This window comes from Prunus dulcis, chromosome 3 (genome assembly GCF_902201215.1).
Source record: "Prunus dulcis chromosome 3, ALMONDv2, whole genome shotgun sequence".
Classification (NCBI taxonomy): Eukaryota; Viridiplantae; Streptophyta; class Magnoliopsida; order Rosales; family Rosaceae; genus Prunus; species Prunus dulcis.
Genome location: NC_047652.1, coordinates 2,854,228 through 2,870,463, shown reverse-complemented (window position 1 = coordinate 2,870,463; position 16,236 = coordinate 2,854,228). Strand labels below are relative to the sequence as shown.

The 16,236-nt window shown below is 35.0% G+C and overlaps 2 protein-coding genes across 2 annotated transcripts; one reads left to right on the top strand and one right to left on the bottom strand.

Moving 5' to 3' along the window:
- Positions 1–866: 866 nt before the first annotated feature.
- Positions 867–2,032, bottom strand: LOC117622110 (transcription factor MYB114-like). The gene is made up of 3 exons (XM_034352659.1): positions 1,783–2,032; positions 1,538–1,667; positions 867–1,450 (listed from the first exon to the last, which is right to left on the bottom strand). The coding sequence occupies exons 1-3, from the start codon at positions 1,955–1,957 to the stop codon at positions 1,087–1,089; spliced, it is 669 nt and encodes a 222-aa protein (XP_034208550.1). The 5' UTR covers positions 1,958–2,032; the 3' UTR covers positions 867–1,086.
- A 4,797-nt stretch (positions 2,033–6,829) lies between these two features.
- LOC117622070 (AP2-like ethylene-responsive transcription factor AIL1) lies at positions 6,830–10,090 on the top strand. Its single transcript, XM_034352594.1, has 9 exons — positions 6,830–7,028; positions 7,150–7,750; positions 7,866–7,948; positions 8,135–8,143; positions 8,358–8,446; positions 8,642–8,715; positions 8,858–8,908; positions 9,134–9,210; positions 9,339–10,090. The coding sequence occupies exons 1-9, from the start codon at positions 6,830–6,832 to the stop codon at positions 9,908–9,910; spliced, it is 1,755 nt and encodes a 584-aa protein (XP_034208485.1). The 3' UTR covers positions 9,911–10,090.
- Positions 10,091–16,236: the final 6,146 nt, after the last annotated feature.

Below are 16,236 nucleotides of genomic sequence, written 5' to 3'. Positions count from 1 at the left end.
TTCTTTCTCTTTTATTATTACTCTTCACTATCTTTACTTTCAAATCCTCCACTATAAAAGAATCTCTATAACCAACTGGGAACTAAATGACAAATATTCCTGCAGTGTTAAATGCTTCTGTTCATCATCTTTCAAAGATCTTAAAAGTTGCTATCCATGAGCATTATTAGTATTATTATTATTTTTTGTTCTTATTATATGTAGCCTGCATGTTCATTGTTTTTAACCAGTTGATATGTAGTGGTGGTGCTAGTTTAGATGAAGATGAATATTATAAGTTTGATATACATCGTTGTCGACTCTCTGACAATTTAATCTTTTGGGGTTAGTGGTTATTTAATATGGTATCATAGTTTTTTTTTATAAGTGGTGGTCCCTAATGGCATGTACGTGAGGCAAGATTGATATACACTGTAACAGCTTAAACTATTAGGACTAGTGATTAGTCATTTTCTAACAGCTTAAACTATTAGGACTAGTGATTGTCTAACAAATATGTTGGCCAAAAGATGGTAATCGGGTCCACGCTCGATCAAATATATATTGCAATTTCTCTAGAATTCCTTTTATACTGGAGCATTTTCTAAATGTGATTTATCATAATTCAAACAAATTAACTTTTGAGGTGGCTCTTTAAGATTTGAATTACAATGTGATTATTATAATTCGAATCGGTCTATTTTTTGAGGTACTCTCTCGAAGATCCTCTTTCTAAAAAATCAACAAATTGGAAAATTATTTGCATGTCAACATCACAATCATTCTAATATTTTATTGAAAATATTGTGTTCGTCTATATATATATATATATATATATGTATATATACGTGTAGGTATGTATGCATAGAAGAGAAGGCAGAACTCGATTCACAAATATGATTAGGAGCATCGAAAAGCCTCAGTGATTTACAGTTTCAGAGCACCGACATAAACTCCACCAGATTCCTCGAATAGTATTTTAAACCAGTAAGAAAGAAAAGAAAAAAAGCTGTCCAGATGGTGAAATTTAACATACAACTCTCTGATGATCATGAACTGCACCAAATCCACGAAGAGTAACCAAACGAAGCAGACAACAAAGTGGCATCAGTTAATAAGCCATCTGTCATCATCGAAGTCCAGGAATTTACTCACCCACTCCAAATTCAAAGGTCCCTCGTTGGAGAAATCAAAGAAGTCATCAACATCAATATTGTTCATGTTCTTGCTCGAGTCTTTGGATGCAAAGCTAGCACCTTCTTCTGATAACGAGTCTTCTTTCATTTCTATGTGGACCTTCTGGTGATGTTCTGCTAGGCTTAGTTTCTGGTCTGTGGAGACCATTTGTCTTGTTGGGTTGGCTCCACTTTGCTTCTCCTTCTGGATTATTCTCTTGCTCAAATGAGAGTTCCAGTAGTTTTTTATTTCATTATCTGTTCGACCAGGCAATCTTCCAGCAATCAAAGACCACCTAAGAAGTTAAAACACACAGAGAAAAGGGATCAGTTTTTTATAAATAATCATGCAAACCAACTTGATCCTAATTTGATTTTTGTACCTGTTTCCGAGAAGTTTGTGTAGCCTAAGAATCAAGTCCTCTTCTTGGTCAGATATATTTCCTCTCTTGATGTTGGGTCTTAGATAGTTCAACCATCTTAGCCTGCAACTCTTGCCGCACCGATTGAGGCCTGCATCAATCGAATCAAGACACTTTCAGCTCTTTGATCATGCTTAGATGTAATGTGATGAATGAATTTTGTTTCATCTTATTAATTTGTAGTCTGTAAAGATTATGATACATACCTGCTTTGGAGGCAATTGTCTTCCATCTTTTTGCACCATGTACTTCAATAACCTCTGCTAGTTTGTGATCTTCCTCTGCTGTCCATGCTCCCTTGTTGACTTCCCTTTTTGAGCCCTTCATGGCTTCCCCTGCCCTCACTTTTCTTTTAATGGACTCTTCTGTCATAGGAGCCATTGGGTCGCTTTGTGTAAGTGTGTCTGAGAGTGAGAGTGAGAGAGAGAGAGAGATGTTGTGAGGCTTTTTGGGAAAACTAAGTTATGCAGAGAGGCAGCTCTGTCATCTAACCTTCTTGATGGGAGAGAAGAAACAAAACCCCAACTACCACATAAATATACAAGGGCTCTGGCGCAGGTGCAAGAAAAGAGACTTGAATTTTGATCATAGCGTTGATGATTGAACATAGAGAGTGCTGTAAAGGTTGTCAATGCTTACGTTTTACTACAAAGGGGCTGCTAAAGAAAAAAGTGTCGGATATTAGAATTTAATTTACTTAGTGCGCAAAAAGGTGGCAAAAGCATTGTGGTGAAAAGGGTAACATAAATGATGCATATCAGATCAGACGGCTGTGGTAAAGTTGATCAGATCCCCATATTGGGAGAGATTGTCATGTAGTGGATATATGTGATTATTTTGTTAAGCTGCACAGTTTCTTTTTGCATGTGCAAAGATATAGTAAATAAAAAGGCATGCAGTCTTTTTAGTAAAAATAGTCTCTGGCAAAAGGGAAGAAAGAATAGTAGGGTTTAGATAGACAAGGAGAGATCAATACAATATTAAGGTTAATAAGTAGCAGTTTTGTCTTGAAAAGAATATGCTATGCTCCTCAGTAAATTCAGAGCCTTAGAATAAAATAAAAACAGAAAAAATCTTATAGAATTTGAGGTTGTTATCTTCTTCTTTTTTTAGTACAAACGAAACGATAGTTTAAATTAGAGAGGAGGGGGAATTTTCTCACACACACAACTAAAATATCATGGAGGTTCAAACCTGAGACCCTTAATTTGCAAATCAAGACTTTTTTTTTACTCTACTAGACCCCGTTAGCAAGCTTGTTATCTTTTATTATCTCTAAAGTATAGTGAGTGCATGTAGTTCTAATATGATTGGTTGAAGTGCTTATATTTTCTGAGTGAGGCCTCGAGCACTGGTCTGGTTTGTCACTGCACGTGACCCTCACGTGATTCATAGTAATTTATATGCTTAATTATAATTAGTAGTTAATACCTTTCTGTAATAGTTTGCATCCAATGCAAAAGTGAACCGCTTTGACCACAATAATGATGAATTTTTGGGATTGACCAATTGTCTAAATGTTGGTCTTTTGGCATAATAGAACTTGCTTTTAGGTGTGTAAAAGCCAATATATTTGCATTATAATAACTTTGTTTTGCTCAAATATAAACATGTGTTTGTTTCCTGATGAAATCAGTGAAACAGGAAGAAATATTAACAAAAGGGGAATTAGGTTTGGGGGATTTCTTAATTTAAGGATTAGGTGGTGCATACAGCAGCAGCTGTGGACCAAAGACAATCAATATGCTGACAGACAGACAGATATTTGTTGAGATTCATCTATATGATACCTTGATTTGCATCTGATCTCTTGGGTTATGTTCTTGCAGTTTGGAATTTCATGGCATGCTGCAATCTTCTGAGTCTTAGACAATTAAATTCCACACATCTCTATGCATCTACTATAAAAAAATGTGCATCTCCCGTGTTGTGCCAGATATTGAACCAAAGAGAGGTCAAGTGAATTACTGAGCAATGGAAAAAAAGGAAATCGTTTTCTAATTGAATTGGATTAGTTCAATGTGACAACATTTTTAGCCTAATAAGGCCAAACAAATAAAGCCCTTAATTAAATATATTATAGGCCTTATGATGAAGCAGCAAAACAAGAATTTTTCCAAGATTTTTGTGCGGAAACAGTTGAGCTCTCAATTCATTGCATTAGCATTCCAATGAAACCTTTTGGTTCATTGCATTACCATCCTCAAACTAAAATGATTGTGTTCATCAAGATGGATTTTTGGTTCTTGGTTTTTTATATTATTATTTTCAAATAATAATATTTTTTGTAAGTTAACAGTGTTACATTGAAGTTAAATGAATGGACGTATGTGAGTCAAATAGAGAAGGGACATGGAGGGACACTAAATTTGAGAACCACATATCCCCTTCCATCTTAGTCACCTTATTTAAGTATTGAAATTAGCAACTAAATACACAACCTCTAACTAATTAAGATGATTAATTAATGAAGCATTTACTAGTTGGATGATAATCATTTCACTTAAATGGAACTTGTCAAATTTGAAAACGAGGTATTTGGTACATGGTGCTCTGAATAATAAGAAAGTCAATGTCAGCAGAGAAAATGGAAAATTGAAAACAAAAAAGGATCCAATTTTTCTAGTGATTTGAAACAAAGGGTGGATGACCTAGAAGGTGGTTGATGGCTTTGAAATGTATTTGAATTTCAATAATACATAGATTTGTAGGATTATCATGCTAGAAGAGTAGGAAGCGAACTCTGCCCATTATCATTTGCACTGTACCCATTTGTAGAAAAAGCTGTAGCCACTTAGATTACAAATGGCCTACCTACAAGTGGAGAATCTGAAAACTAGGGTTCTTATAATATGTGAATCTCATTATTATACCAAATCTAAATAATCAAGTGTAGGAATATTTATTTTGGGAAATTTATATAAACAAACTTTAGGGTGACAGGGTGGGGGGGGCATGTGGGCTTGTGTGAAGCCAGGTGCTGCCAAACACAACAACTTGGGATGAAAAAATTGTAAAGAAAAAAATGGCGTGCATCAGAGAAGAAGGTAGAGTCACATTGTCAGTACCAGAAGTTTTATGTAAGACTGAGAGATTAGGAGTTAATTAATTCATTAAACTAATATATTTGGATGTCCTATAATTATGGAGTGTGTGGTACGTCCAAATTTGACCACAACAATGAGGTAGGTATCATATAAGATATACAACAGATCATAGAGATACATATTATTTCGGTTTGCTAGAAAAATATCGAAAGATGTATCGATACCAGTAGCGTGATTAGGATGTGATTAGTGGGACAAGTTAACTAACCAATTAGTGTTAACTATGTGTAGGACAACATGTTCAACTTAATTGACGAGGATTTGATTTCTGTAATCTACAAAAGGTTGCAAAGAGAAATAAAACTCTTTACACTTATGTTTTGGTACTTGAAAATTACACAACTTTCTCTTCTACTTAGAGCTGGGAAAGATTCACCATGCAGACAGTGGTGAGGTTGAATTGAACCCATATGACAAAACAACAAAGAAGTGTATGGCCTTGGCTTGTAGGGCCCTTTGGACATGCTAACTAAATCAAACCCACACTAGGGACTAAACCCAGGGAGATAGGAGGACCAAGCCCAAATCAATCCTTTGTTCAGGGTCTTGGCAGGCCTTTATCTGCTGTTTCTGCAACTAGAGCTCTGCACTGCTGCATTAACAACAAAAGTTGGAAAACACAATGACTTCTAAAACAGTTGCCCAAACCCAAAGGCTTGAGTTAAAGAAGTAAATTGTTACAATGATAATAATAGAAGTTATAATAAGTTCAAAACCCAATCTAATTCCCATATCTAACGTGCATTCATGTTGATCTCTGCTATGAGTACTCTTGTTTTTTGGGGTCCAAAGAGGAAGATGGGTAAAACTCACATACACGGGTAAAATTGAATTCCTCACATTCAATGGGCTAAAATTGCCCCCCAAAAAAAATCCAAACTATTTGTACATAACATTAGCCCTAAAAGACAAACCACTAAAAAATATGTCTCATGAGGAACCCAATAAACAAGTTTAGGCCCAAAAGGCCCAGTTAGGAGGCCAATAAAAGTGGGTAGGTACTAGGTAGCCGAAGGAGCAAATTTCTGAGTCAACTAGCAAAATCTTTTGAGACAATTTTACCCCTCTGAAAACAACTCAAATCCAGCATCATTCGTGCACACATTTAATTGCTCTTAATTAACAAAGTTTAATCAATTGAAGCCTCATTAATTACTACATGGAGTGCATGAATACTGATCCATTTGGTACATTATACATTACATGAATGGGAAGCAAAAGGTTGCAAGCCATGCGGCAATCAATTTCCATATGCCAAACTTGTTCATTCACTATAACTAGGTAGAAATTCATGAATGAAGAAACGAAAAGCCTAGGAAAGTTAAGAGCTATGTAAAATCATCACATCTCTCTATTTCTCCCATAGAGCAAATAGATCCACAAGGACAGAGATTAATTAACAAAGATGAAGATCTAAGTGTGTGCTGACTTTGATTTGATGTTCAATCATTGAAAGTATTTTCATACTTCCCTTGTTACTAGTTAAGTAGAAACTCATATATTCTTGTCAATAATAATGTGATATATGTGCAGAAGTCTTTTTTTATTTTTTTTTTATGAATTATTTTTGTATATGTATCAAAGTGTGAGTCGCAAAAAAGAAGAGTATCTTTTTAGTAGTATCATTTCTTAATTCATTTTGAATTCATGTACCAAATAATAATAATAATAATAAATAATAAATTTGAATTTTATGTTTTTCTACAACATTATGTCCATGTGTCATGGCCACCACTGCAGGAATATGACAGAGAAATGAAAGAAGGGAGGGAGGTGGGGCACAGAGCCCAATAATTTCAATACAAAACAGAAGCAGAGGTAAGGCGAGAATATAAAGAGGAGGGGTGAGTTTTTGTAGTTTTTCACAATTCTGGTTTTTAGGTTTGCATGTCCATAGAGCAAAGCAAAAAGACCCACAAGGACAAGTGAGCCCCTCCTTTCCTTCCATCATCATATGACTCACAAGTAAATCTATGAATCAAAAGACATTTATGCATATATGCAATCAACTCCCTTCCCCTGTTCCCCAAAACCACACAACCATTACCACCTTTGAAAACTTCCCAAAAACCCAAAGGTTTGAACTCTAGACAGTGAAATTAAAACACCAAATTCTTAGATTTGTGGGTTGTTTTCTATTCTCAATATGAGTAACTGGTTGGGGTTTTCTCTCACTCCACACTTGAGGATCCATGAAGGCTATGGTGGGGGAGAAGATCAACAAGACCATGGAGGAGGAGGAGGAGAAGTTTTCACTTCTCAAATGACCATCATGCCCTTGCGCTCTGATGGGTCTCTTTGTGTTCCTCCTGCTGATCCTTTCAGGCGACCCAATGGTTCTGAAGGTATTGCATGTCACTGTTAGGACATGGTTTCTTTGATCTCTTGGTGGGTTTTTTTTTATGTGCAGGTTTTGACTTTTGATAATCACTTTGAGTGTTTTACTTGGCATGGTGATTTTGGAAGATTGGAGATATGAAAACCACATGGGTGCAACAAGTGTCACAGACCCAAATGATGAAGGGGGTCCAAAGCTTGAAGATTTCTTGGGCAGCTGCTACTCAAGCTCTACCCCTCCAAGTGAAACCAAAGTCTACAATTGCCAAAGTACCCAACAAGACCAAAACCCAGAAACCATCTCTCAGATCAATGTTAATGAGGCCCCAAACTTCAACCCCACCACCAACAATGGAGAAGACAACAACAACAACCACCACCTAATTCAACCATACAGCCATTATTGTACTCTAAACTCACCAAGCCTCATCCAAAGTAATGGCATGTACAAATCTTGGTTGGGCCAAACGGTACCGTTTTCTGATGAAAAATCAACACCATGTGGTGATCACCACCAGGCAAATGGCAACAGCTTTCATCAGTCATCTCTCTCTCTCACTATGAGCCCAAGCTTACAACAAAATGGTAATAATATGGGCGCAATCTCTCAACTGCAAATAGTGGAAAGCAAGAAAAGGCCTGTTGGGAAATCTGCAGCTAGAGAACCAGTTCCTAGAAAATCTATTGACACTTTTGGTCAGCGAACTTCTCAGTTCCGTGGTGTCACCAGGTAATATAACACTACCAACTTTTTTCTTTTTTTTTTCCTTTAAAAAAAAAAAACTGAGTTCTCAAAAAAAAAAAACACTGAAAAATACTTTTGTGGGATGAAATTATTGTTATAGGCATAGGTGGACTGGGAGATATGAGGCCCATCTGTGGGATAATAGTTGCAGAAAAGAAGGGCAAACAAGGAAAGGAAGGCAAGGTGAGTTTTTTCTTTTTCTTTCCAGATTGTTTTTTGGTGATGGAAGAAAGATTGTTTCCTTAGTTTCTTTTTTTGGGTACTTTTGTTTGTTAAAGGAATATACTAACGGTCTGGTATTTTGTTTCGTGCAATTTTCTTCTGGGCTGGTGGTCTTTCTTCACATCTTCAACACTATTGCAACTGCAGTTTATCTGGGTAAGTGAATCTAGTAGTTCTGATGCTCTGATACGGCATTGCATGCTGTTTCTTTATTGATCTTGTGGACGTACTTTTTCTCTTTGAATTTTGTATATAGTTGAACATTTAATTTTTTATATTTTTAAAAAAATAAAAATATATATGGTGCATTGGAAGGTGTGATATATGATTTAATAACCTTCATATTCCCTTCCTGCAATACGATCATCAGGTGGTTATGATAAGGAGGAAAAAGCAGCAAGGGCATATGATTTAGCTGCACTCAAGTATTGGGGTTCAACCACCCACATTAATTTTCCTGTGAGTTTTGTTATTACATCAAGAAATTCAGGAAAAAAATTATCTTGTAATGGGAATAACTTAACGCTATTTTGCTATCTATTTCCGTTGCATGAAAGTCTCTCAGAAATTAAGTAAAAGCCCTGCTTCACTTTTTGTAACAATATTTAAAACCATTATGCAATTCTATGTGCTTTTGATATTGTTGTTGCTCAGCTAAGTACTTATGAGAAAGAGCTGGAAGAGATGAAGAACATGACAAGGCAAGAATTTGTAGCCAATTTGAGAAGGTATATACCCTTTATCATCAGCACTTTTTTCAACTTGATACCTATTGGACCATACTTTTCTGTTACCATTTTTTTCTTTTCTTTTTATGCTTTGATTTTTATTTATTTTAAAGTCTGAATGGCATCTTTTGATGTTGTGTAGGAAAAGCAGTGGATTTTCAAGAGGAGCTTCTGTGTACAGAGGAGTGACAAGGTATGGCAGAAATCCAACTTTAATAATAGAGTTGCCATTATTTTCTGCATTTGCAGCCTTTTTTTCAATTATCATAGGCAATAATAGGCAAACATTATTAAAAAAATGTCCATATGATATCAAAACATATGTAAACATAGTACCCATTATTCAAGGCCTTCCCCATCCAATTTCCTATCCTTTTTCCTCTTATCTGTCAAAACCTTGTTTTCTTTGTCCTGACAGACACCATCAGCATGGAAGGTGGCAAGCTAGAATTGGCAGGGTGGCTGGAAACAAAGACTTGTACTTGGGAACATTTAGTAAGTTTTTTTTACCTTCTTCCTATGAAATGATGACCAATTGATCTGTTCATTTAAGAATAAACTCATGGTTAACAACTTCTGATCAATTTTGATCAACTGTTATATCCAATTCTTAAATATGATAGGCACACAAGAAGAAGCAGCTGAGGCTTATGACATTGCTGCAATCAAGTTTAGGGGAACAAGTGCTGTGACCAACTTTGATATGAGTAGGTATGATGTGAAGAGAATTTGCTCAAGCTCCACCCTAATTGCCAGTGAGCTGGCCAAGCGTTTGCCGAAAGACTATACTCCGGCGGCAATCGAAGACTTCAATTCTTGTGGATCATCTACTTCTGCACAACCCCTTTTGGCCATAGCAAGTGGTGAACCGTGTGATGACATGGCTGAAATGGTGTGGAATAGTAATAATGCAGAGGATCATTCCCATTCACATCATGAGAATTCAAACACCACCAACAACAATGCAGCATTGGGTGCTTCAAGCAGCAGGAACTCTTCAAGTCCACAAAGCCCCAAGTGCTCATTTGGCCACACTAGTGAGTTTGGCCTTGGTGGAGGAGACTATTCCCATGCTTATTTCTCATTGCAGGGTGCTAAGTATGAAGATGGCAATGGTGGTGGGAATGATAATTCAAGGCTTGGAAATCTTGGTTTGGTTCCACAAGTGCCTATGTTTGCACTATGGAATGACTGATTAGAGGAAAAGAACTGTGTTTTAATTTTAAGCATAATTAAGGAACACAAATTAGTCTAGGGAGAATTGGTTAATTTGTGGTGGAAGAAATTAAGCAAGCTAGGTAAGATGGCAGGAAGTTAAAAAAAAAAAGTTACCTGGAAATGTGGGTTGAGTTGTTCTAAAAGCCCTAACAGTTTATGTTTTGGTGTTGCATCTTGTTAACTGTAACTGATATTATCATTCAAAAGAACAAACAGAAATTAATTAGCGGTGAAAGTTAATTTCTTTGTCACTGTCAGATTGGAAAAGGCTGCATTTTGCTGTGTGATCAGCTGACCAAATCTAGCAGCTGATTTCAGCCCCATTAATTGTGATGAATGACACTTTGAAAAAGGAAGAAAAATTATAAACAATAAATACTGATCGAGTACTTATTTTTTAGTTTAGTTTTGGTTCAGTGGTTCACCTACCAAAATATTTGCTGCCGCCTGAAGTTTAACTCCTTTAATTAATATATATATATATATATATGTTTTAATATATATTGGACATTGCTTTCCTCTTTATTTAGAAAGAGGCTTTTCTACTTCCTCAACACATATGCAAAAATTAATCATCAAAAATATTTGCTGTCACTTGAAGTTTAACACTTTTAATATGTATATTTTAATATATATTTAGACATTGACCAAAATATGGTTTATACTTTTCTTGCTTCTAATTTTCTATGCAGTGTGTGGTGAATTGTGGAGAGAAACTCTCATGCAACACAGATAATATTTTTTGTTATTTTCAATCAATAACACAATACAACGTAAAATAATTTTTCTATGTATCAGTATACTATTAGCAAAAGATGGTAAAACATTGATATTCCAGTTAGATGTAAGTTTTTTTGGTGTGTGATGGTACCTCTGAAGACTGAAATGGACAATTCGAAGTACGATTTATATAGCAGTTTGAGTTAATTATGAAAACGATTGAACCTATTAGATGAGAGCATTTTTCTCTTTCTTGTTGCGGTCTGAATATGTATGAGAGCAACTTGTCAAAATTAAGTATTAAATTTTCTTGGGAAGATAAAAGAAAATAAAAATGCACATCTTCATTTGTAAGAAAAAGAAACAAGGAAAAGAAAATCGTATAATTACACACCAAATTCATCTCCTCACACAAAATAGTGGAAAATCTCAATTAATCAACACTCTTATATTATTCACATTTGAAAATAGAGCGCGCGCACACACACACATATATATATATATATATATATATTCAGCATTTTGTAATACTCTAAATTAATCTAATTTATAGAAAGGAAAATTCAAATTTAATCATAAAAAGACGAATTTATGATTGTGAGATAAACTAACCTAACCCTACATACAATCACTTTTATTTGTTGCACAAGTAATGCTATTATACTAACACGTTATTTGGTGGACAAGTAACTGACAGAAAAGCTGTTTATTTCAAAATTTTCTTCTATTCAAGTTAGAATTTACCATCTCAAACTCATAGGCAATTAGTATCTAGAGAGAGAGTATGAAGTCCCAATGAGGCGCTGCTACAGCTGATCACCACAGCTCACTCACTCACAGTGCAGTTCTTGTTGTTCTCCTCGGGCACGGTCAGCAAAGCGGTGAGTGCATGGCGGTTTGCTAAAATGCGCAGGTGAAGTAGTGTTTTTTATGGGAGAAAAAGTCAAAGAAGTGGGGACAACCCCCCTTTGACTCGTGGAGAAAAAAGAATCCAACCCCTTAAATTGCGTGCCCTTTGGCCTCTTCTGTGATGACGTGTGCAATGGCGCAGTGGGCCTCTCTGTCTCTCTCTCTGTAAAATTTTGTGTTTTTTTCTTTGCAGGCATGCAGCCAACCAAGCCATCAGTCTAAATCCAATCGAAGACAAGTCAACAAGTACAATATAGAAGTCTCTTCGCTTTTAACACCCAAATAAGAAGAGTTTGAATTTACATTTTAGACCAAATCAAGTTTTCTTTCTATATCTGATGGGTAAAAGAGTCGGTTGAGATTCTTTGTTATGAAATCGAGTGATTGGGTTCCATTTGCTGCTTACACTCACTGATTAACACTGGATTAGGGTTCAATTTACGTATTAATTATAGCTCAAATTTGAGGTATATTTGGTCATTTTAGGGTTCGATTTTGGATTGCATTGACTGATTAGGGCTTCGAATTTGGAAGTATTGGATTTGCCCGCTTTCTTCGACTATGGAGTGCGAGCAAAAGTTTGTCCATGAAGGTTAAAGCAATAACAGTAACGGACAATGACTAAAATATAATGTGAGACGGAATTTGAGAACTACAAAATTTAGTAATTTAGTTTATAGATGCAAAATGCAAATTAGAACATAATTTATTGTAATAAAGTTTTTCATATTTTAGAACATAAAAGCAATATTTTGGTGAAAGAATTGGAATGATTTGGTTACTTGAGGTTTTCCTTTTACTTCGGGACTATAATTTGCAATATCATTAGGTTTTGAGATATTTATTTCACTCACATTAGTGACCTTACACAATTTAAAATTTTCTGAGATTTTAATTCTTTTACTCACATACACATTTTTCAAAGGATACAAAATTTGTTGAGGATGAGGTACTCATATTTATATGAAGTCCCCAGATTATACTTCTTCCACAAATTTTGGGGAACGATCCCTCACAAAACCTAGCTTAGAATTATCACAAGATCCCTTACAACTTTATGTTTTAAAGGTTATAAGAAGAAAAGTGCTGCCCTTATTGTAGCTTGTTGCTTTGTTGGAAAATGAAATAATATTACTGGAACTTTCACATATCAAATTATTCTATTAATAACATTGTTGAAATTATTAATCTGAATCATTGATTATAAATAATCATAATTTATAATGTATGGCAGTGATGCATATAGTGAGTCAACGGAAGATTCTCCAATAAGTATTTAAGTTAAGAATTAGTTATATACTTCAAATTTCAGTTGTTGAATTGCATATAAAAGACTACTAACATATTTAATAAATGCAACACAACGACCAATATTAAAAGTATGTAATTAATCCTTTATATAAAATACTTATTAGAGAATCTCTCGTGAGTCGACATATGCACATTTTAAGTACGACAATATCAATATAATATATCACCCATGAAATTAATCATTATTCATATATTTTTTCGAATATCCAACATTCCAACTATATATTATTCAACTCTGTTTCGATGCTTTATGTTAGAGAATATGTACGGACTGAGAGGGTGTTGCAGGGAGAAAATTTAGAGATAGATTTGGGGCAGGAGTGGGGGATCCACAGAAAAATCTAACAACAAAACCTGGCAGGCAGGAAAGAACCGTATAGCTCTCACACACAAAGAGACAATATCCACAGGACAAGATACCTCAAGCAGCGACATTTCTCCATCATAACTATCCTAGGCTGCCCTACTGGCCACGCCCTCTTTGCTTTTACATCAATGTATAATCTATATAAGATTTTTTAGAGCTAGGGCTCAGAATTAGGGTTGGATTTTTGCAGTGCTTAGGTCTGCAGGGCTCAGTTTGCGTTTGGCTCCTGGAATCATTTAATTAAGCTATTTTAATTACCAGCTTTAGGTTTTACTTGCTCTGTGCTTTTAGCTTCTGTGTTTGGTGAATAGGATTTTGGATATTTCAAGAACCATATATATATATATATATATATATATATGCTGCATGCATCACTCGTTGTCTTGCTTCTTGAGATCAATTGTCAAAAACCCAAGAAAAAGACAAAATTACTAAACAAAAGAAAATGATATTTTTCTTGTAAACATGTGTTATGTTGTTAGTATATACGAATTTTTGTTATGGGGTGTTCAAATTGACCACGTAAACATACACTAATTAACGAGATTCCCCTATTACTACATATTATTATTTTCATCGAATAATTGACAGTTGCTAATTAATATGAACCACGTAAATAATTGATATTCTTGATTAGTATTATGACATATGTAAATATTCGGCATTCTTGATTAGTATTATGACATATGTAAATATTCGGCATTCTTGATTAGAATGATGGATTAATATTATGAAGGGCTTTTGAATGATGGATTATGAAGCTTTGTTTCCATGGTCACATCGCGTGCCTGAAGCCAGGTGCTGAGTTTCAACATCTAACACACTAAAATAAAAGAAACAAAAGCATCAATTTCCAAGACACATCAAATAATGCTGCAATCGACATCTATATCTATGTGTAAAAGCCTTCACAGTTTTGTGGCCTTTGGCCCATCCCTACCCCATTTGTTCTCACCATCTGTCTCTGCAATTCCAACATCTTTCTCCCTCTCTAAAGTGAACGGGGGGTAGGGTTTTGAATGACCAATTTGCCACTAGCTAGGATCAGCATTCAGCAGTAGAGTGAATGGGTCACTTTCGTTCTCTTTGTTAGGGTTTTTTTGTACAAAAAAAATATTAGGAAGAAGAACCTTTTGGAATTTTGATGGGACAAGAGCTTCCAGCTAGGGTTTTGGGTGAGATCCATTTGCTTTGCTTGGCTAGAGGACAGTTTGGCTGACATCGTTTTGAGTTGCTGTAAAAAAAAACAAAGAGAGACTGCGATGCTGCTGCTGCCGCTGGTAAAAGACTTGTTAGATCCAGCCAAACATGCTTCTTGCTCTCTCTCCCATGTGACCTTGCTCCCTTCCCTTCACACCAAGGTTACTTTTGTCATTTTGGGGACAACAACATGTCAAATAAACTTGCATAGCATGGCATAGCATATTAGCATGTGTCATGCCATGCATGCCACTTTGCAAGTGTACTCGTATTTGCATTCACTGTCTTGTTTTTCTCTGTCCCAAAAATATCATACCGTAGACAATAATATATAGACTGTCTCTTTTTATCTTTATTTATTTTCTCAATTATTTATTTTAAGTTCAATTAAAAGTAAATTGTTCGGGAAGAAGGTGTGCATTTTTTTTTAAGGATATTTTCTATTGAGATGAGCGATAATATATTAAACTCATATACACTATACGGATGTTAGAAATTGAACCCAAAACTTTACTTGGAGGAATAACCACTCTAAATCACTATATTAATGGATCCTTTGTGGGTGTGCATTTCTATTTGCTTTGCAAGACATTTTAGAGCTTTTTTGGGACCAATAGGTTTGATTAGTGTGAGTTAATTTTGAATACCTAAAATCAAAGGATAATGATATAATGAATGAGACTTCTCCATCCAACCAATTTAACCTTCTTTTTTAAAAACTTGCAATTGGGGCCAATGGCCCAAAACAAAGAAAACAAACTAGAAAAAGCCCAAAATAAAAAGCAAATTAGACACGAGCCCATAAACAAAGGTAGAAAATCAGTTTATCACTTATATAAGGTTTTATCTCTTAACTGTTAGATCAAATTAGTTAGTCGTTTGATCAAATTAGTTAGTTTGATCCAAAGGTTAAGATAACGCCCTCACTACAGAATGACTACAGTTTAGCCTGAGCTATGAACCACCATTGATCATCCTAGGATGGATGAATGGATATCCTTATGACACTCCATTAAAACGTATGTGAATATGAAAATTATTGATCCCATTCAAATGAAAGGAATTTCATCCAAAAATAGAGAAGGATTAAAATATTCTAAAGTCCTAACCAAAATTATAATTTTTTTTTTTAAAAAACTACTATTGGTATAGATTTGAAGTGAAGTTTTGCACCAAATCATAAAGCAAATAAAAAAAGACAAAACATAGAAATTGTATTGGGCTGTATTGGGTTGAATGTAAAGCCCAACCCAACGATTCCTCCTGCAATCTCATCCCATCAACCATCAATCTAAAGCCCAATATACAACAAACATGTCAGTTGGTCAAATATTCAGCTTTCACTACATTGGAGAAAAGTCTCGAGTTCAAATCTCATGCTTAACATAAAAGGATAAGTGGAAGCTAACACGGTCGAGCACAATGAAAAAAAACCTTGATTTGTAAATTAGAGATCTTTAGTTCGAGCTTTCATGATATCATAATTGTGTGTATATATGTGAGAAACTCCTTTTCTTTTTAATTTAGACTATTATTTGTACTCAAAAATTCCGACAACATAAAATATTTCATGATTTATGTTCAAGTAAATTTATTTCTTGCATGCAATGCCTTAAATTGATATAAGGTTTACAAAGTTCTTATGGCCCCTTTTGTAAAGTATACACATGTTCCTGGATCCAGCTGGAAGCCTCAAAAATGATCTTTCAGTTGTCAATTTTTATTTTTTAAATTCACTCCACAAATACAATATTTTTAATTGGCATTAATCCAATTATTTAATATTTTTAATTGTC

Coding starts and splice junctions, on each gene's coding strand:
- LOC117622070 (XM_034352594.1), top strand. CDS start 6,830: ATGAGTAACTGGTTGGGGTTTTCTCTCACTCCACACTTGAGGATCCAT. Junction 7,751..7,865: donor CAGTTCCGTGGTGTCACCAG/GTAATATAACAC, acceptor TTATTGTTATAG/GCATAGGTGGACTGGGAGAT. Junction 8,909..9,133: donor GTGTACAGAGGAGTGACAAG/GTATGGCAGAAA, acceptor TTGTCCTGACAG/ACACCATCAGCATGGAAGGT.
- LOC117622110 (XM_034352659.1), bottom strand. CDS start 1,957: ATGGCTCCTATGACAGAAGAGTCCATTAAAAGAAAAGTGAGGGCAGGG. Junction 1,668..1,782: donor GACAATTGCCTCCAAAGCAG/GTATGTATCATA, acceptor CGATTGATGCAG/GCCTCAATCGGTGCGGCAAG. Junction 1,451..1,537: donor CACAAACTTCTCGGAAACAG/GTACAAAAATCA, acceptor TTAACTTCTTAG/GTGGTCTTTGATTGCTGGAA.